General features: G+C 39.2%; 1 protein-coding gene and 1 non-coding gene across 5 annotated transcripts; both read right to left on the bottom strand.

The window, feature by feature from the left end:
* Positions 1 to 6,030: 6,030 nt before the first annotated feature.
* Positions 6,031 to 12,288, bottom strand: LOC115697857 (uncharacterized). Of its 4 annotated transcripts, none has more exons than XM_061119049.1 (4): positions 11,734 to 12,288; positions 10,809 to 10,955; positions 10,113 to 10,166; positions 6,031 to 6,450 (listed from the first exon to the last, which is right to left on the bottom strand). In XM_061119049.1, the coding sequence occupies exons 1-4, from the start codon at positions 12,082 to 12,084 to the stop codon at positions 6,238 to 6,240; spliced, it is 765 nt and encodes a 254-aa protein (XP_060975032.1). In that variant the 5' UTR covers positions 12,085 to 12,288; the 3' UTR covers positions 6,031 to 6,237. The 4 variants fall into 4 exon arrangements, with proteins under 4 accessions (XP_060975032.1, XP_030480876.2, XP_030480872.2 ...); XM_030625016.2 differs by having other exon boundaries at positions 10,113 to 10,150; positions 11,734 to 12,283; XM_030625012.2 differs by having other exon boundaries at positions 10,113 to 10,193; positions 11,734 to 12,279.
* Positions 12,289 to 17,999: 5,711 nt separating this feature from the next.
* On the bottom strand, positions 18,000 to 18,106 carry LOC133029388 (small nucleolar RNA R71). Its single transcript, XR_009683512.1, has one exon. It is a non-coding gene; the product is annotated as a small nucleolar RNA R71 (small nucleolar RNA).
* Positions 18,107 to 22,031: the final 3,925 nt, after the last annotated feature.

Below are 22,031 nucleotides of genomic sequence, written 5' to 3'. Positions count from 1 at the left end.
AAGCCTAACTCAAGAACATTTGGCTCCTACCTCAATTTTGGGAAGACGGGAACGAGATGAAGAAGAGATGGATGGTGTTGTTGCTGAACATGGGGGCAATGGTGATACAGAGCTACGAGTTCGATCATCAAGTGGGAAGATGGATGGTCATTTATCTGAATGTGGTCATGGTGATAGTGGAAATTTGGTGAGGGTGCCCACTGTAGTGTGTGGAGATGAGGAGTCATCTGATATAGGAAAGTTGGAGCTTATGCCGAAGGTGATATGTGTTGATGGTGAGTCATGTGACAATGGAAAAGTGGATTTAATGCCTCCTGGGGTGTGTAAAGTTGATGAGTTAAATGCTGGAACCGAGGTGCTGCATGTCAAGGAGAGGCTTCCACGTGTCTCGGCTGGTGTGGGTACTTCTTCGGCTGGGGAGAGGGTGGATAGTGGTCATGAGATTGAAATGGAGGGCCCCAGTAATGATCGGATACAACAAATAAATAAAGGAAAAGGCATTTTGCATCATTCCTCTCAACAAGAGTTATCTTTTAGCCATGCATTTCAAAATACTTTTGAACCTCTTATCAAAGCACAAAAAACCAAGACTTGGAAGCGTGTCAAAGCGTTTGTGAGCCGGAGTTCAAAAGGTATGCCTAAATCTAGTTCTTTTCCTATTAGCCCGAAGTTGTCCCATGTTATTGTGGCTAATGCCCTAAATAAGCTTAGTCCGCGTTCGGGTGGAGGAGGTAAAAGGAAGATGGATATTAAGTATAATAATGATTGTGTCAAGAAGGGAAGAAAAGATGGAATTTCGGAAATGAATTCCGAGGTTATGAATTCAGTATTGGTGATGTCTGCAGAGCAGGCTGGCCAGGAGCCATGAGTCTTTTATGTTGGAACGCCCGGGGCTTGGGGAACCCTGGTGCGTTGACTGCCTTGCGAGCAGTGGTTCGTAAGTTCTCCCCAAGTTTAGCTTTTTTGTCGGAAACTAAACTTTATGGTGGTTGGGCGGAAGGTATTAGGCGACAAATTAATTTTTCAAATAGTTTTCATGTTGATTGTGTTGGGAAGAGTGGTGGCCTGTTATTGTTATGGAATGATGATTGGGAGGTGAGTGTTAAGTCATTCACTTTTGGTCATATTGATGCTCTGGTTAAGTGCCCTGGTAGGGATTTATGGCGATTCACGGGGTTTTATGGTAACCCGAAGGCGAGGTGTCGGTCTGAATCATGGAGATTATTATGTAGACTTAAGGATTTATTTGATCTTCCATGGGTCTGTGGTGGTGATTTTAATGAGATTCTTTCGATAAATGAGAAAAAGGGTGGTTCTGATCGGAGTATGGTGGCTATGACTGAGTTCCAAAATGCATTGGATGGGTGCTCTTTGGTGGATTTGGGGTTTGAGGGTCAATGTTTTAAATAGATGAATAAAAGGAATGGGGGTGCGCATGTCCAAGAACGTCTTGATCGTTATGTTTGCAACCAAAGGTGGCATGATTTGTTTCCTTTTGTTAAGGTTCTTAATGGTGACTTTCTTCATTCAGATCATAGACCTATTGTGGCAATTTTGGAGAATGTTGCTAGGCGGCAAAAGTATGATAAAAAGAGGGGTTTTCGGTTTGAAACTCATTGGTTGAAGGATCCTGACTGTCAAGAAATTATTAATAGGACCTGGTTGTCAACGGATTATCCTTTAGCTAGTCAAGATAGTCTTATTGATATTTTTGGCTTGTGTGCGGATAAGTTGGTGGAGTGGAATAAGAGTAAGTATGGGTCTATTCCTAGACAGGTTCGAGAAACTCAGAAAGAATTGGATGATCTTCTTAATGTGTCTGCGCCTTTGGTCCGTATGGAGGAGGTGAAGCGTCTTGAGTATAAATTGAATGACCTTTTAACTCGTGAGGAATGTTACTGGAAATTGAGATTGCGTGCTAATTGGCTTGCTCTTGGGGATAGAAATACTAAGTATTTCCACAATAAGGCTAGGGGGAGGAAAAAGAAGAACGCAATTGTGGAGATTACGACGGAGGATGGCCGCAGGTTGAGTACGGAAGAAGATATTATTAGTGAGATTGAGCGTTATTTTGGTACAATTTTCTCCTCTACTTCTCCTTCTGTGCAACAGGTGGAAGAGGGTATTGGTAATATTGGGGCCAGAGTTTCTCAGGCTGAGCGGGATTTGCTTGAGGCTCGGTTTACTGCTGATGAGGTGGTTGCTGCGGTTCGAGCTATTGGTGCTACGAAGGCGCCTGGGCCGGATGGGTTCCATGCAATCTTTTTCCATAGGTACTGGGATATTGTTGGTCCTCATGTTACTGCTGTGTGCCTTGCCATTCTTAATGGGGAGCAATCAGTCAGGAAGTTCAATAAGTCACATGTGGTATTGATTCCGAAAGTTAGTAAGCCTGGGTTTGTGAAGGAGTATCGGCCTATTAGTCTTTGTAGTGTGATGTATAAGATTGTGACTAAGGCGGTGGCTTTACGATTGAAAGGTACTTTGTCTCCGTTGATTTCATCGTTTCAGAGTGCGTTTGTTCTGGGTAGGGCGATTCATGATAGTGTCATGGTGGGGTTTGAGCTGCTACATTCTTTGTTTAAGAAGAATAATGGTGTTCGTGGGTTTATGGCGTTGAAATTGGATATGAGTAAGGCATATGATCGGGTTGAGTGGTGTTTCTTGCGTGCTATCATGTCCAGGTTTGGGTTTCCGAGTCGATGGGTGGACTTGATTATGGATTTTGTGTCTTCGGCTGAGTATGCTTTTTTGGTTAATGGGAGGCCTCGGGGAAGTGTGGTCCCTTCGCGAGGATTGAGACAGGGGTGTCCTCTTTCTCCTTATTTGTTTCTTTTCTGTGCTGAGGCACTTTCAATGCTCATTCAGCAGGCTGAGATGAGTGGTGATTTGATGGGGTTTAGGTGTTCTCGCTTTGGTCCGCGGGTGTCTCACCTATTTTTTGCGGATGATAGTTTGATTTTTGGGAGAGCTAATGGTAGGGAAGCAGAGTCTATTCGTCGGATTCTTCAGTGTTATGAGAGGGCTTCTGGGCAACAAGTCAATTTTGATAAATCTGCAATCACATTCAGTCCGAATGTTCAGCATGCAGATCGTACTAGTGTATTGGGTATTTTAGGCTTGGGTTCAGTGGCCACTCACGACAAGTATTTGGGGTTGCCGACTGTTATTGGCAAGAATAAGAAGCGCACGTTTGCTAGTATTTGTGACAAGGTCCAGAAACAGGTGCGGGGTTGGAAGCGGAGTTTCTTCTCAGCGGGGGGGCGTGAGATTCTAATTAAGGCGGTTCTGCAGGCGGTTCCAAATTACCTTATGAGTATGTTTCGATTACAGGTTACGACGTGTGATAAGCTCCGTTCGATCATTCTTCAGTTTTGGTGGGGTACAAAGGGTGATAAGAAGAAGATTGCGTGGGTGAAATGGGATGATGTTTGCCAGCCGAAAGTGAAAGGGGGTTTAGGCTTTAAGGACTTAGTCCTGTTTAATCAAGCTATGTTCGTGAAGCAAGTGTGGCGGTTGTTTCAGTCGCCGGATTCGTTGCCAGGTCGGGTTTTGAAGCATAAATATTTCCCAGGAACGTCAATTTTGGAGGCTAAGGATCGCCAAGGTTCGTCTCATCTGTGGTCCAGTTTGGTTTGGGGATTAGAGTTGTTGCAGATTGGGATGCGGAAGGTGGTTGGAGATGGTTATTCTATTGATGCGTTTCGTGACCCTTAGATCCCTCGGCCGAGGACTTTTCGCCCTATTACACCTGTTCCTTCAGCTAATGTGAGGGTTCATGACTTGATTGATGTAGGTGGGGGTCGGAATCTGCAGGCTTTGTCTCAACACTTCTTGCAGATGGATATCGATGCTATTCTTGGTATTCCGGTGGGGTGTGGTGTTGGTGCTGATCGGTGGTGTTGGCACTTTAGTTCTTCTGGTGCTTATACTGTGAAAAGTGGGTATGTGGTGGCTCTTGATGTCTTGGGGGCCGGAAAGGGTAGGCTCTTCTTCTTGTAATCAAAGGTTCCTCAGAAAGTGAAGATCTTCCTTTGGCGGATGTATCATCAGGCTCTTCCTACTAATTCTCAACTTATTCGGCGCAAGGTTCTTGTACAACCGATGTGTAGTCGGTGTGGGGAGGAATTGGAATCTCCGGAGCATGCTTTAGTGTTTTGTTCATCTTTATTTCCTCTTTGGACTAACATGCGGGTTTGGCATCATTTATACCGGGGTCGGATGGGTTCTTTGGCGGAGTTGCTGGTTTATTTGTTTGATGTGCTTAGTAAGGAGGAGTTTGAGTTTATTTCCATGGTGTGGTGGTGGGTGTGGTATGATAGGAATTCTATCTTGTTCGGCCATAAACAATCGCGGTTGTGTGGGATTGTCGAGCTTGCGCATGCGGCATTAGTTGAATTTCATGGGGCGGGTGTGGGGGTTGAGGGGGCGGCTATGAGGAGTGGGGTTGATGGTGGGTCGGTGGTCTCTCGTCGATGGTGTCCTCCAATGCGTGGTGAGTTTGTGTTGTCTGTTGATGCGGCGGTTACGCCGGGTAGGGGGTTTGCTGGGTTTGGGGGGGTTGTTCGGGGGGGGGGGGGATGGTGAGGTGTGGGCGGCTTGGGCGGTGGGTGGGGTTGGGGAGTTTCAGGTTGTGGTTGCTGAGCTTTTGGCTATGCGTGTTGGGCTGCGGTGGGCATCTATGCTGGGTTACTGGTTGGTGAGAGTGCAGACGGATTCTTCTGTTGTTAATTCTTGGATTACTTTTCCGAATTCTAATTTTTCAGTATAAACCTATTGTTGAGGAGATTATTTCTCTCTTAGCTGCTGTTGGTGGTGGTTCTTGTTGTGCCATTTCGCGTGTTGCGAATGGTGTGGCCCACGCACTAGCAAAGTCTGTTACTAGTTCTGTAGGAGTTGATTTGTGGACAGATGCTTGTCCTAGGTTTCTTAGTACTCCTGTAACAGCTGATTTGATTTAATGAATTACATCTTTCTTTCAAAAAAAAAAAAATATCAACTAAAGCACTGCAAGTAATATAAAATACACAAATCAAGCATAAAAGTGAGACACTAAATTTTTTACGTAACAACCCAATGCGGGAAAAACTGGGAGACCGTAGTCCGTTCAAATCATTCACTATCACCAAAATTCAATAGTGAGATTACAAAGTTCTTCTCTAGTAAAACTAGGGGCTCACAACCAGGGCCGACCCAAGCATATGACAACTTGGGTCATTGCACAAAGCCCCCTATATTAAAAGGCCTCATTTTATTATTATCATCCCTTATATATAATATAATAAATATTATTTTATAATGTATAATATACATAATAAAAGTTCATAACAGTAAATATGCATTTTTTTTTTAAAAAAAACTATTAGAATATTGTGGTCCCAATACATATGATTCTAATTTTTTTTTTATGTATTTTAGAATTTATGAAGTATTTTTTTTAAACTGAATTTATGTTGTATTAATTAATATTTTTTTAATAAAAGGTCCAAATTTAATTTTTTGTCCAAGGCCCCCAAACTGCTTGGGCCGACCCTGCTCACAATAACATCAAGATTAAACAATCTTGGATCACCAATACAATCATCATCTCAAAAGATGGATACACAAAGAAATTTTTTTGGGTCTCACCAAGTTGGTACTGTAGAAGAGCATCTTAGAGAGGACCATCACCAAATAAGAACTAGTAGGTTGGTAGAACACTTTGCAAGGATTCACTACCTAAAACTTGAGCTAAAATTTGAGAATCAGTACCACTTATCTTTAATGTAAAAGAGCAAAACTCATTTCTCTCTCTAGCTTTCTTTCTCTCCCGTGCTTGTTCTCCACGACATCACAAATGGGTTGATGCCCTGATTTTGGTCCAAGCCCGCTAATGTGGTGGACCCAATAAATCTCTTTCTCTGTCTGTCTCAGTTAGTGGGCTCAACTAAGCCCGTTTTTCGCTTACAAGCTTTAAGCTTTTTTTAAGACAGTTTTTCTCAACATATTAAAACCATTCTCACTGGTATGCACGTTTTTTAAGTACAATTCTTTTATCTCAAGCACATCGCGAATCTAATAATAAATATCAAATGCGTTTGTAAAACATTGATAAATGAAGAATAAAAAAAAATAAAAAAGCTAAAATAAGGGGATAATAAAAAGGTAGTATATACATTCATTCATGGCAAATTTAGATTTGATTTTAAAATAATTTGTACACAACAAATGATTCATGTTTCCAAACATATTTAAAGTTTAATCAATTGGTATCTTCTTCATTTCATTTGACTTATAAATATCATTCTTGAGCCTCTTGACAATCTTCTCAAACTCATTGAAACTAACTATAGCAAGTTTGTTTCCTTCATCATGATCAATGGGTTGTTTTCTTAATTCGTTGAAGTTTTCCCAACATTGCTTTGCTAATTCTTTATATCGACCTCGCCCTAAGGCAACTAAGATTAAAGCCTGCATTAACAAATTAACACTATAGATTAACCGAAACCCTAAGGAACACTTTAAGTGTCAAGCATCACAAAAGAAACTATTTGTTAGGGAAATTTACACACATTACTAATTTTTCCCAATTTATTACTTTTTCTACTGTGACACGTTTATTGTTACATTTATACTGTTTTTTTTTTCTACTGTGTCAATTATTTTTCCCAAAAATTTTTATAATAATAAATAAATAAAATAATGAGTAGTTAGTGTTCCCCACATCAAATTTTTTTTTTTGTTTTATTAGAGAGATTGATTGGACGTGAGATGTGACAAAAGTGACATCTTCTTTTCTTTTCTTTTTTTTTTTTAATTTAATTCTTTATTATTTTTTTTAATTTAATAATTATTATATAAATCTCACTTTTCAATATATTACTACTCATCTTCTTATATAAATCATCTTCTCTTCATTTATAAACAAACAAGTGTGAAGAGTTAGCTTTCTTGAGAAACCAACGACACCTCACCATGTAATACTAATTACTTCTTTTCTCTTCTTCTTCTTCTTCATGGGTCTCTTTCTTTTGTTTTTGTTTTTTTCAAAATCCATACACTTATTATCTTTTTTCTCACTATCTTCCTCCTTAAGTTCTCTTACTCTCTCCATTAACATATAAAGTTTTTATTTTATTTCTTGTTCAGTTATTCTTCTTCATCTTCTCCTCATTTTTTTAGTTTTTCTAATTTTTAGTCACTCTTTTGGGGGGAAATAAAAGAGTGACTTTTTTATTTTAATTTTCTAAAATCTGTTCTTCCAAATATAGGTTCTGGTACTTCAAAGAACACTAAATCAAAATACCCTCAATCTGTGTTGGAGAACTCCGACTCTAATTTTGAGTTTGAGCCAAAGTTCTCAAGTCTCCCAAATCTGATAAGGTTTTTTTCTATTGATCTTGTGTTGTTTTAGGGGTTTTTTCAAGTTGATTATATTTCCTATTTCTTTTTTTTTTCTTGCATGTTTTTTTTAGTCCTATTTTATAGTTTTCTGTTTGTTTGACTCTGTGTCTTGTTGTTGTTTTAGTTTTATTTTGTTAACTCTTAGGGAAAGGGTAAATACCAAGTGAAGATTGTTCAATTAACTGATCTGTTTGAAAACATAATTAGGAAAAGGGTTATCGAGGTGTGTCATTTCATTATTTTAGTTTTAATGTTTTTTTATGCTTGTTTTTTATGTTCTTTATTATTATTTTTTTTTTTGTGTTATTTTAGTTTTGTTTTAGTAGTGTTTTCTTATGTTTTTTTATAGGATGGGAATCCAAGTACACCCGATCGGGATACTACCATTCCAGAGTTTTTTTATGCTTGTTTTTTATGTTCTTTATTTTTTTTTTGTTGTTTTAGTAGTGTTTTTTTTTATAGGATTGTCACATTCTCTTTAAATAATTATGTTCTTTTTCCCATTGTCCATTGCTCTTTATGAGAACTGGTATAGATTCCATGTCCCGTCATTTTTTACAATATTTTATTTATGTGGCATTTTTTTCATATTAAAACAACAGTAAAATAACACTACAAAACAGTAATTTGTTGTTGATTTAGTATTTTTTTCTCTTTGCCAGATTTTATGGTTTTTTCCTGGTGTTTCTATGATTCTAGTGTTGATTTATCCGTCCCCAACCACAAAGGAGAGGTGCTGTTTTGTGTTTGTTACTGTTTACAGTATAAAAGTAAATATATTGGGATGGACAGTATAAAAGAAATAAAAATGGGCTTGGACAGTAAAAATGTAAAATTTGCCGTGTCACAGTATTTTTGAAAACATTTGGCAAAAAAACAGTATTTTTGTAAGTTTCCCATTTGTTATTAGTGTAATTTATTTTAGATTCCACATATTTGAATTGAATATAAAGATAATTTTATAAATACATAAAAATAGCAAAAAAAATCACAAAAATACAGCTATATAGAATTTTAAATATTTTTACTGTTTTTAAGATTTTATTTATAGAAAATACAATCTTCTGATATATTTTTATGTTGTACTCTTGTTATTTTATTGTTCATTTTTTTTATTTGTATATTAATGTTGTTTTCCTGTTACTTTCATGTACTTTTTTTTTTATATTTTTATAGAATACTGAAAAATATTAAAAAAAAATAAAAGTGTAAATATTTGACCAAAAATAATATTTTACATAATTTTTATTTAAATAAATAATATAAAAAACTGCTAACTGCTTATAATATACCACATTTGATATGGTATCAGACATGCATATATATATATATATATGTTATATTATATTATATATATGTTATAGGGAAATTTGATTTTATATACTTAACAAATTAAAATTTTTTATTATTAAACCAAAAACCTAAACCCTAAAAAAATTATGTCTTTTTTTTCAAAACCCCAAAAATACCCCCTCACAATTCTCTCTCTCTGCATCATCTCTCTCTCTCTCTCACATCCCAACCGCCCACCCTCACCACCACCTCCGACCTCCATCCTCAGGCCTCAGGCCACTCACGCCACCTCCAGGCCACCCGCACAACACCCAGGCCCGGCCACTCTCTCGGACCGCCCAAAAGTCGCACCCTGAAAGCCCACTCTCTCTTCCTCTCTCTGAAATCGCTGAAAAAAAAATTTGCAATGGTCGGACCATGGGGTCCGATGGGGTCCGACCAATCGGACCCATGGTCCGACCATCGGACTTGGGAGCAATTTTTTTTTTTTTTTTTTGCGTTTTCGGAGAGAGAAATTCCTCCCAGGTCCGATGGTCGGACCATGGGTCCGATTGGTCGGACCGCATCGGTACCCGGGAGCAAATTTGTTTTTGTTTTTGCTTTTGTTTTTTTTTTTTTTTTTTTCTGCAATTTCAGAGAGAGGAAGAGAGAGTGGGCTTTCGGGGTGCGACTTTTGGGCGGTCCGAGAGAGTGGGGCTGGGTCGGGGTGTTGGTGCGGGTGGTCGGAGGTGGCGGTGAGGGTCGGAGGTCGGAGGATGGAGGTCGGAGGTGGTGGTGAGGGTGGGCGGTTGGGATGTGAGATAGAGAGAGAGAGAGATGATACAGAGAGAGAATTGTGAGGGGGGTATTTTTGGGGTTTTGAAAAAAAAGTATAGTTTTTTTAGGGTTTAAGTTTTTGGTTTAATAATAAAATTTTTTAATTTTGTAAGTATATAAAATCAAAATTCCCTATGTTATATTATATATCGATAGAGGTTTTTTTTGGTTGCTTAGTAATTCATCTATGGAGTTGGTTGCTATGCTAATATTTGGTAACATAGAGCTAGAAACATTGGTATCATACTATATATTTAGGAGGAATTTTTATTTTTATGACTTTTATGGTACAAATTTACAAAAATTAATTTTTTTTTCTTTCAAAAAAGTTATTTTATAAGAAAAATTTAAAAATAAAATTAAAAATATGAAAAAAAAAAAAGAATAAAGTAACTGATTACCCCTTTTAGTTACCCAAAAAAAGAAGTAGCTGGTTTCTCCTTTTGACTACCCTAAAAGGTCACTGGTTATCTCTTTTGTGTTACCCAAAGAGGTAACTGGTTACCCTAAGTTTTTTTTTTTTTTTTTTTCTATATTTTTTAATTTTTATATAAAATAATTTTTTTTAAAGAAATAAAAGCCCATAAAATATATATGTATATATATTTACATATACATACCTTAAAGAAGGGTCGACGTGAGTCCAATGAATGTTTTTCTGTGAAGCATTCAAGCTGGAAATAAGCTTTCTCAAAGTCACCCTGCTCAAATTCATATATACTAATATTTGACTATTTCATTTATTAATATCACCTTTATTTTTTTCAAAAAGAAATAAATTCATAGTGATGAAATTCGTTGCCACAAAGAAACATATTTAGCAATAATAAATTGTAATTTTTTATTACATATTTTTAAGTGTGTCAAATGAAAATAATAATATTTTTAATCACAATATAATTTTATTTAAAATGAAATACAATTTTTGTTCTCGTGTTTATATAAGTGTTATTAATAATTAAACAATATTTCTATTTTATTAAATAACAATTGAGATTTTATATTTTACAAAATATAATAATAATAATAATAATAATAATAATAATAATAATAATAATAATAATATTTTAAGTCGAATTTTAATCAAACTTGTTTTTTAACCCTAAACTTAAAAATTCCTATTCTCTAACCCTAATAATTGTGGTCGAATTTATAATCTAATCCTAGCTTTTAAAACGTTTTGACAAAAATCAAAATTATGGCTATCATTCTATTCTTTTTCACAAATACATATTTTTAAATTATCAATTAAAATAAAAGAACCGATCGATCAATAACTTTTATAAAAAACAGTATCCAAAATAGTATTAACGTACCTTATAAATGTACATTTCGACGATTAACATCTCGATCTCATAAGCTTTATAGAAATTTTTGGTATGACGAGCCTTTAATCTATGTTTATGAAGTATTTGCACTGCTTTAGCTTCATTTCCACTCATTTCAAACTTTGCAATTACTCTCTTTAATTTTCATACATATATAACACAAAACAAATTAATGAGACTAGATATAAATTTTATAAGTCTTAGTTATATTTTCTAGAGTGAAAGTTTCACAATTTGCAAAAATATCATTTTATGTACAAATATGATAATAAATGCCCTAATGTTTATTGATCATGTGCAACTCTAAATCTATATAGTTTGTATTGTTTAAAGGTAAATTTTCACTTTTATGGTAAAAGTTTGCAAAAAGAATAGTTTGTTTGTTTTTTTTTTTTTTAAAGAAAAGTAGAAAATAAAACATATAGAAAAAAAAAACAGTATAAATTAATTGGTTACCTTAAAGAGGTTATTGGTTACTAGTTGGCCTAAATAATTTTTCTCATATATTTTTTTAAACTTTTTCTTGATTTTACTATAAAATAATTTTTTTGAAGAATTATATATAAACTCATACAATGTGTAATTTCTGCTTATTTAGAAGATAAATATATCCTTTTGAAAAATTAAGAAACCTAGTAACTTAATATAAATAAAATAATTATGATATAAAAAAAATAAAAATTAACTATTCATTAATTACATATCAATATTCTTCTTTTTGCTACATGTTTTCTTACCTTCAATTACACACAATGAAGCTAGTGATGATAATAAAATCTGATCAATTTCAAAAAATTCATAATAAGAAAAGAAAAATTATAAAAACTCAATGATTTTAATTCATAAGAGTGGATTTATTTGAGACTAATTAAACTAATCATAAAAACATTAGAGAGATGTAAGAATAGTTAACCTTGATCATTGGAAGATCAACATACTCTCTTTCAAGCAACACATCCAACAAGCACTCAATCGCTGCAAATGTGCGAGTGGTGTTGGATCGAGCTTGTTCAAAGTCAACTAATCTCTGCAAGGCGAATTCTCCGCCTTGCAAGATTGCTAGGGCAACTGACCTTTCTCGTATTCTAGCTTTTTTCCTTCGCCACAACCAATCACCACTGTTGAAGTAAGTAAATGCTAAATACGCGCCACCCCCAAGTATAGCCAAGGGCACCGCTGTTGCCACTGCTAATACACCGTATCGTGATTTATAGACGAAAAGATTATTTTTTGTACTTGAAGTACTTGAGATGGAATAATTCATGGATATATAGATTTCTTATATTTCTAGTAGAATTATTCTACATGAGATGATCAATTGAAATATGATACATAACAATATATTGGGATTTCTATTTGGAGGGGTTTTTGTTCTTTATTTTAACTTCTTTTGATGAATAATGTATAATACTTATCTTGGGAAGAAGGAAATGAATTCATGTTTGAAGTGATGAGGAAGAGAAGAACATGATGAAGATGCTATGAAATAAGTATATAAATGTATTATTAGGCTTACCTAATTGAAGATGATATTCAAGGTATAGCTTTGTAAGATTCGAAATATTATTATAGTCTAATTAGTTATATTATTATTATTTTCATATACGCTTTTAATTAATATAATGTTTTCATGGGAATGGTAACTTTTCATTGGGGTTTTTAATTTTTCAAGTCTAATTAAGAAAATTATTCACTTAGTAATAAGATAATTCCACTGAAGGATGTTGCTCCAGAATTCGCCCAAAATACGTGGACCAGTCGAGAGGGGACACGTGGGTCAGATAACTTGTAAACATTTAATAAGTCTTTGTGCGCCACAAGGAAGCGCTGTTAGCATGGGTCCCGGAGGAGGCACCCGGAGTACAAGGTACTCCAGGAAGCTAGTATAGTGTGAAGGCTCTCCGGGATATGTCAGGTCTCTCCCGAGCAATCAAGTCGCATTTAATGCTGCATGGGAGGAAGCGTGTTGGGACTGTAACACGCAATAAAGTCTGACGGCACAACCCCCAAACAACAGCGCTACAGTAATGATCATTTAAGTCTAGCGACGGCTACTCTGCGAAGAGTCATGTCAATCACAAGGCAAAAAGGACATTCTTCATAAAAGCCCTACAGCACCTAGGGATTTGACCATGCATCACCCATGGTATATTCATCGGAAATGCCCAACTTTATGGATACTTACAGATACATGTGTAAGAACAATTCTAGGGATTACCCCACCAAAACACTATAAATACCCCCTCAAAGCTCATTTAATGGGGTCGAGAATCTTGGTTTGCAAAAGAGCAAGAAGAGAAAATACTCACCAAGAACATTCTCTGTATTTGAGAGAAAGACATTCTCTCAAGTGTAGAATCTGTATTAAATACATCCATTAATAACAGAGGCTCGTGGACTAAGGCTCATTAACGCCCCAACCACGTAAAAAATCTTCATCTCACTTTCTTACAGCTCTTTATTATAATCATATTTTAATAGTTGCCGAAAACCTCGGTCAACATTTTGGTGCTTTCATTGAGAGCTGAGGAAAGCTGCTACATAACAAGCATTTGACTTCACAACAATGGTGGAGACAAGAGCTGCACGTCATCCTCGCCCTCTAGAGGACGCTCAAGATCCCAATGAGGAAGATGTAGCCTCAAGGGCAGCAGAGGAGTCCGAGGAAGAAGAAGAAGAGATAGTTCCCGACGAGAACTACGAGGAACACCTCGACGAGTATGCCTATGACGGAGGAAGCTACTCGGAGTTGGTGCTCCTTAGACAAAAAGCTATCGATCATGAAGCTGAGATCGAAGCTCAGAAAGCGCAAAATCAAAAAATGCAGGAAGTGATGCTAGCCATGCAGAAAGCCATGGAGGCGGGCGGTATTCACGTGCATCCCAAGGCGATGGCAACTGGGCTCGACGGGAGCCGGCCGACGTCCTCGCCTAACTCCCGGCGAAGAAAGACCTAGGGAACCTAGCCCTATAAGGCACCCCGCCGAGGAAAACCAAACAAAAACCCCTACTTCTACCCCTGGGCGAAAGAAAAAGGTGCAGGATCCGCGAAGGGTCCGCTCAGATTTCCCTAAAGGGAAAGGTCCGCAGAGGGGCAAGCCCCAAAGAGGGAGTCTTGGCCCTCAGGATCGAGGGGACCGGAAAAGCGTTTCCGTGCACCAGGAACTGTGGGTAGAGGAAGAAGAGGACAGAGATGTCCTCCCATTGATCTCGTAAATCAAATCAATGGGAATCAAGGTGACCTCCGGATCACCTTGACCAAAAAGATACAGCCCGTGGTCTCCTCGGGTGCGTAAACGAAGGGATTATGGCGGAACTTGCCATACTTCGAAAAGATATTGCTCGAGTCTCCCGAGGCGGCGAAGGGAGACGACTCCGACTCGGACAGTGAGGATCGGGAGCCTTGTGCCAAACATATCCTGGAGGCGGAGCTCCCTAAAAACTTCAAGATGCCCGAAATGGCGGCATATACTGGGAACTCCGACCCCAGTGATCACTTGTCGCGGTTCAACCGAGTCATGACAGTCATGCGGGTCAGCAATGACGCCAAATGCTTGTGCTTCCCCCTCACTCTGAGCGGATCAGCAGAGGAATGGTTCAAAAAACTGGAACCAGGATCGGTGGGTTGCTGGAACAAACTCCAAACCAACTTCCGGAGACAATTTGTCGCCGCCAGGAAGGTTAACTTGGAGGTTAGTGCCTTGACCAACATCAAGCAACTGCCCACCGAGACCTTGAAGAATTACATCAAGAGGTTCCGAGAGGAAGCCTCGAAGACCAAGAAGGTCGACGACGGACAACAGCTTGCGCTTCTCCAAGCAGGAATCCGCACTGGGACTCCCTTCTGGAACGAGTTGCAGCAAGAAGGCGCTGCTAGCCTTCAGGACTTCCAGAAGCGAGTCCAAAAATATATTAACCTCGAAGAAGCCCAGATCGTGGCTTACAAAGGCTACTATCCCACCGGGATAGCAGGATACATGCCAGGAGTGTCGCCCTCGGGTACTGTCCCGACCGCAACTCCACCAGTAAGTGGCATACAGTTCTCCGCTACTCCCGGATACGCCCAAGTCAAGCTTTGGCCCCGCATCTTCCCATTACGGCAACCCGTCCGGGTGAATGGACGAACTCCTTCACAGCCGCCCCGATCGCTAGCTTAACGAGGCCCTACCTGTGGGTCGAGGAGCAAAAGGTCCTCCAAGGGCAGCACCCGAACGGGAGAGAAGCGCCAAAAGAAGGGGTACACACCCCAATACACCCAGTACACAGAGCTCACGGACTCTCAGGAACGTGTATATTTTGCCACAAGGCAGAATACGCACTACCGGAGGCCCCAGCCGTTGTACAAAGACAGCTCCCGGAGAGATCCGAGTAAAAGATGCGAGTACCACAATGACATTGGTCATAGCACCAATGAGTGTAAAAATCTCAAAGACGAGATTGAAAATTTGATCCGTTTGGGCCACCTCTATGAGTGGATCAAGAATAGGTTGCCCCACCTTAATCCAGGGCAGGTGGCCGGGGGTATGCCTCCGGGAACGCCAGGGGGTACAGCAGGAGTATTGCCTCCAGCTGCTCCCGCAGGTGACACCCAGCATATCCCCGGACTACCGCCCCGGCCTAATGGACGGGTAGCCATGATCTCCGGAGGTCCCCATATCGGAGGAAACACTCGCAAGGAGCGAAAAAGATTTGCCGAGGCCGCAAGACACAGTGAGGTGTGGGAGGTTACTCAACTCCCGGCTCAAAGGCCCCGGCTAATGGACCAGCCCATAACGTTCATGGAAGAAGACGCCAAGACGGTGCGTTTTTCTCACCACGACCCACTGGTCATAGAGACCCCCATCGCAAATAAGGTGGTGGCTAGGGTCCTGATTGACAATGGGAGTTCCGTGAATTTGCTCTTCAAAGAAGCCTTCACTGCAATAGGGTTGACCGACCGGGACCTCTCGCCTAGTGGGTCACAGCTCACAGGGTGATAACTCTAAGATTTAGAGTTATTTTCATATCTTTAAGCTTGAATTTAATGTGAATTGTGGAGCAATTAATGTCTATATTGTGTAATTGTGTTTAGTTTGTTGTGTCTTTGTAATAAATGGAAGTGTGTGTGTTAGTAAGTGTTAGATGGACTTATGTTGTTGTTTTTATGTGTTTTAAGCAGAAAAAAATACAAGAATAGGTATTTGGAAATGTTTGGGACAAGGAGAAAAAGGAGCAGAAAAATGATTATTGCTGACTGGCATTGCTATAGCAATCATCGCGTAGCAATTTGTCAGCCCAGTAAGTTTATTTTGGCAGATAGTCCAAATTCGGCTTTAATGAAAAGAAAAACGAGCTGAGGTGGCGGAATTTGGCTATTGACTCAACAAACATGTGGAAAATGAAGGACAAGTGGGTGATGATTGGGATTTCCAATTAGGGTAAACTTTGGTACCCTAATTGGGTGGCAAAAAAGAAAGATAGGACATGATTAGAGGGGAGCTGGCTGCACTTTGAATGAAGGGTACGAAAAAAAAACCTTACAGCAGAAAAAAAAGTTTCTAAGTACAAAGAAGGAAGAGAGTACAAAGAAGAAGAAGATTGAGAAGAAGGAGAAGAAGGCAACATTCAAAGAAGGATTTGAGCTCAACACTCATCTCTCTTGCTCTCCACTTCGTTTTGTATCATTTTCTTCTCTTTAAGCTTCTCTTTAACTTCATGAACAATACATTTTCTGGTTTTGAGTTGTTAATTTCAGTTATGAACTAAACTTTTTGAGATTTGGGTGGTTAAAAACCCTTGTACGGACTAGTGTTTTGGCTTTGCAATGATGAAGTAATCTTGTCTTTGTTCAATTAGATGTGATGAAATGTTGAATGAATGTTAATTTTTGGCCATTTTTAACATTTAGCAAGCTAGATCTTACTTGGAAAAGTAAGACCTAGTTGAACCCTTCTAATTGATGCATGATTTTTACCTTTTCTTTTAGGTATTAATTAGTAGTGAAATAGAAATATTTTGCTACCATGTATAACTAAGGATTTGATGCTCTATTGGGCTATTTGTGATCTAAACTGATGTAGGAATGCATTGTGAGATTGTGAATGGTTTATTGCAAGTTTTGGAAAAAGCTTGCTGGTTTTTGTTGAAATTTGTTAACTCTGCCAGGATTGCTGAATCATTGCTGGGACATTGCTGTATCAACTGGGACATACAAGTGGAAATTAATCACCCAAGTCTATTTTCCTAATCTGAAATTACCACCATTTTGATCACTTTTAGTTTCTTATTTTTAGTTTATTTAGTTTAAAAAATTAGTTCTCAAGTTTAGATTCAAGGCTATAAATTTTTCTCGTGAATTAATGTGTGACTTTATTTTATTTTTATTTGAAATTCTTGGAATTACTTTTAGTTGATTTAACATTATTTAGTAAAAAGTCCCTGTGGAGACGAACTTTGATTACTTATCATTGTATTACTTGTTTGTGATTGTGTACACTTGCGCAATTATAAAGCAACAGAATTTTCACAACAAGTTTTTGGCGCCGTTGCCGGGGACTTTAAGTTCTAAATTTTGTTTTATCAACTAATTGACATTCTAAGAATTTTTGTGCTTTTAATCTTGCTGGTTTGTCTTTGAAATCTCAGGTATCTATAGTGTATGAACCAACAAGAGGACTTTGAACTTGCTCCTATTGACCCCGAGATTGAACGTACATTCCGAAGAAGAAGAAGGGTTCAAAAGGCTAAGGGCCGAGACATCATGGCTGAGAATTTTGATGATGATGGGGTTGCTCAACAAGTTGTTAATCCCATCATATTGGCAGATGATCGAGCAAGGGCTATAAGGGAGTATGCAGCCCCCATGTTTAATGAGCTCAATCCAGGCATTGTGAGGCCTGAAATACAAGCACCGCAGTTTGAGCTCAAGCCAGTGATGTTTCAAATGCTCCAAACCGTGGGGCAATTTAGCGGGATGCCAACTGAAGATCCTCACCTCCATCTCCGTTCATTCTTGGAGGTGAGTGATTCTTTCAAGATCCAAGGAGTAAGTGAAGAGGTGTTGAGGTTGAAGCTATTCCCATTCTCACTACGAGACCGAGCTAGATCATGGCTCAACACTTTGCCGCCTGATTCTGTGACCAATTGGAATGACCTTGCTGAGAAGTTTCTGAGGAAATACTTTCATCCTACTAGAAATGCAAAATTCAGAAATGAGATCATGTCTTTTCAGCAACTTGAAGATGAGTCCACAAGTGATGCGTGGGAGAGGTTTAAGGAACTTTTGCGAAAGTGTCCACATCATGGCATTCCACATTGTATTCAGATGGAGACTTTTTATAATGGTTTGAATGCAGCTTCTCGAATGGTGTTAGATGCATCGGCCAATGGTGCTATTTTGTCGAAGTCTTACAATGAAGCATTTGAGATTTTGGAGACCATTGCAAGTAACAACTACCAATGGTCCAACACTAGAGCTCCAACAAGTAGAAAAGTGGCGGGGGTCCTTGAGGTAGATGCAATAACAGCTTTGACAGCTCAAATGGCTTCCATGACGAATGTTTTGAAGAATTTGAGTATTGGGAACGCTAAAAATATTCAACCAGCTGCTGCCATTCAAAGTGATGATGTCTCATGTGTGTTTTGTGGAGAAGGGCATGTGTTTGAGAAGTGTCCATCTAATCCGGAGTCCGTTTGCTACATGGGAAATCAGAATTTTAACAGAAACAATGGGGCGTTCTCAAACTCTTACAATCAATCTTGGAAGAATCATCCTAATTTGTCTTGGGGAGGACAAGGAGCAAGCTCAAGTACCGCACCAGCCCAAGGAAGACAAGCATATCCACCGGGTTTTTCACAACAACCCCGGCATTCACAACATGCTCAAAATGCCCAACCAAGTTCTTTGGAAAGTCTAATGCGGGATTATATGGCCAAAAATGATGCGGTGATACAAAGTCAAGCTGCCTCTCTTCGAAACTTAGAGTTGCAACTTGGACATTTGGCCAATGAATTGAAAGCTAGGCCGCAAGGTTCTTTGCCTAGTGACACGGAGAATCCAAGGAGGGATGGGAAGGAGCAATGCAAATCCATTCACTTGAGGAGTGGCAAGCAACTGAAAAATTCCGAGGAGGAAATAAAGGGTAGTGGGGAGCCCACTTCAATCCAAAACGACGAAAAATTGAGTAAAAAAACTGCCCAGGAAATTGCTGATACTGCACCGGTTGATACGGCATCGGGTCGGCAATCCGACGATCGACAATCCGCACCAGTATGTACTAAACCACCCCTTCCATTTCCTCAAAGATTTCGGAAACAGCAGCAAGATGGGCAATTCAAGAAGTTTTTAGATTTGTTGAAGCAGCTCCATATCAATATTCCCTTGGTGGAAGCATTGGAGCAAATGCCGAACTATGTCAAGTTCTTAAAAGACATTTTGACAAAGAAAAGGAGGTTGGGGGAGTTTGAAACTGTAGCTCTTACCGAAGGATGCAGCGCCATGTTGAAAAGTAAGATTCCACCGAAGTTGAAGGATCCGGGTAGTTTTACAATCCCTTGTTCTATTGGGGGGAGGGATGTTGGAAGAGCTTTATGTGATTTGGGTGCAAGCATCAACCTCATGCCTATGTCGATTTTTAAGAAGTTGGGTATTGGTGAAGCACGTCCTACAACTGTTACATTGCAACTTGCTGACAGGTCCATGGCCCATCCAGAAGGAAAAATAGAAGATGTTCTAGTACAGGTTGACAAGTTCATTTTTCCAGCTGATTTCATCATCCTAGACTATGAAGCTGATAGAGATGTGCCTATTATCTTGGGTCGACCATTCCTTGCTACCGGGAGAACTCTGATTGATGTGCAAAATGGGGAGCTCACAATGAGGGTGAATGATCAAAAAGTCACCTTTAATGTGTTCAATGCTATGAGATTTCCGGATGAGATAGAAGAGTGCTCCCGCATAAGTGTAATTGACTCGATAGTGGCTGAAAAATTTCACAAGGAAGCTTGGAGGGATGAGAAATTTATAAGTTCTTTTGATGAGCTTGAAGACTTGAGTGAAGATGAAGACAACCAAGTTGCTTGGGTGGAGCCATTGCAACCTATTCCTAACTTCAAGAAGCCCTTTGAATCTTTGGAGTTGAAGGAAAGTAATTTTAAGCCTCCAAAACCCTCCATCCAAGAACCACCGAAGTTGGAGTTGAAACCCTTGCCAAGCCATCTGAAGTATGCCTATTTGGGGGAGAATGACACGCTACCCGTTATTATAGCATCAAACTTGGTAGTTGAAGATGAAGGTGCTTTGCTAGAGGTGTTGAAAAAGCATAAGAAAGCAATTGGGTGGACTATGGCGGACATAAGGGGTATTAGTCCAACGATTTGCACACACAAGATACTTTTAGAAGCTGGTTGTAGCAATTCTGTTGAGCATCAGCGAAGATTGAATCCTGTCATGAAAGAAGTGGTGCGAAAAGAAGTGATCAAGTGGCTAGATTATGGTATTGTGTACCCAATTTCGGATAGCTCATGGGTTAGTCCTGTTCAATGTGTGCCCAAGAAAGGAGGAGTCACGGTGGTGGCTAATGCAAACAATGAGTTGATTCCTACTCGAACCGTGACCGGTTGGAGGGTGTGTATGGATTACCGGAAGCTAAACAATGCTACTCGGAAGGATCATTTTCCGCTGCCATTTATTGACCAAATGTTGGATCGTTTGGCGGGAAAAGAGTTTTATTGCTTTCTTGACGGATATTTGGGTTACAATCAGATTTCTATAGCACCGGAAGATCAAGAGAAAACCACCTTCACTTGTCCATATGGTACCTTTGCCTTTAGGAGGATGCCATTTGGATTGTGCAATGCTCCCGCGACTTTCCAAAGGTGTATGATGGCTATTTTCTCGGATATGGCTGAAAGTATTTTGGAGATATTCATGGATGACTTCTCTATCTACGGGGATTCATTTGGGATGTGTTTGGAGAATTTGGAAAGAGTGTTAGCAAGATGTGAAGAAACCAACTTGGTGCTTAATTGGGAGAAATGCCACTTCATGGTTCAAGAGGGTATTGTGTTGGGTCACAAAGTGTCTAGCAAGGGGATAGAAGTTGACAAGGCAAAGCTAGAAGTGATTGAGAAGCTACCAGCCCCTACCACGGTGAAAGGCATAAGAAGCTTCCTTGGACACGCGGGTTTCTATAGGCGCTTCATTAAAGACTTTTCTAAGGTGTCCAAACCCTTGTGTAACTTGCTAGAACAAAATAGACCATTTGAGTTTACCGCTGAATGTAATGAAGCATTTTTGAAGTTGAAGACAGCTCTTGTTACGGCCCCCGTGATTGTAGCACCCGATTGGTCATTGCCCTTTGAACTCATGTGTGATGCAAGTGATTTTGCCGTTGGGGCTGTTCTTGGGCAGCGGAAGAATAAGATCTTTCATTCCATTTATTATGCAAGCAAAACTCTTGTTGATGCCCAAATTAACTACACCACTACTGAGAAAGAGTTGCTAGCGGTGGTTTTTGCCTTTGAGAAATTCAAATCGTATCTTGTGGGAACCAAGGTTGTTGCGTATACTGACCACTCGGCAATCAAGTATTTGATAACCAAGAAAGATTCTAAACCGAGGCTTATTCGTTGGGTTTTGTTGCTACAAGAGTTTGACTTGGAAATTCGAGACAGAAAAGGGACAGAAAACAAAGTGGCGGATCATCTCTCTAGGTTGGAAACTAACAATCACCACAACCACTTAGAGGGAGAATTACAAATTCAAGACTCATTCCCAGATGAGCAACTGCTAGTGGTAGAGCAAACACGGGTACCATGGTATGCAGACATTGTCAATTACTTAGTTGGAGGTGCCTATCCACCTGATTTTACCAAGCAGCAGCCTCAAAAGTTCCTTCATGATAGCAAGTTTTATTTTTGGGATGAGCCATACTTGTACAAGCAGTGCCCCGATCGTATTATGCGGAGATGTGTGCCAATGGGTGAAGTTAGAAGCATCTTGGAGCATTGTCATTCAGCTCCTTATGGTGGCCATTTTGGTGGACAACGCACGGCGGCCAAGGTTTTTCAATCCGGGTATTATTGGCCTTCTATTTTTAAAGATGCTCATGCTTTTGTTCAACAATGTGATCGCTGCCAGAGAGTTGGAAATATCTCCGCCAGGAATGAAATGCCTCTTAATTGTATCTTGGAGGTGGAGTTGTTTGACGTGTGGGGTATCGACTTCATGGGA

Source organism: Cannabis sativa, chromosome 7 (assembly GCF_029168945.1).
Source record: "Cannabis sativa cultivar Pink pepper isolate KNU-18-1 chromosome 7, ASM2916894v1, whole genome shotgun sequence".
Lineage (NCBI taxonomy): Eukaryota > Viridiplantae > Streptophyta > Magnoliopsida > Rosales > Cannabaceae > Cannabis > Cannabis sativa.
Note: the sequence above shows the minus strand (reverse complement) of the source record. Positions and strands in the feature narration are given on the sequence as shown.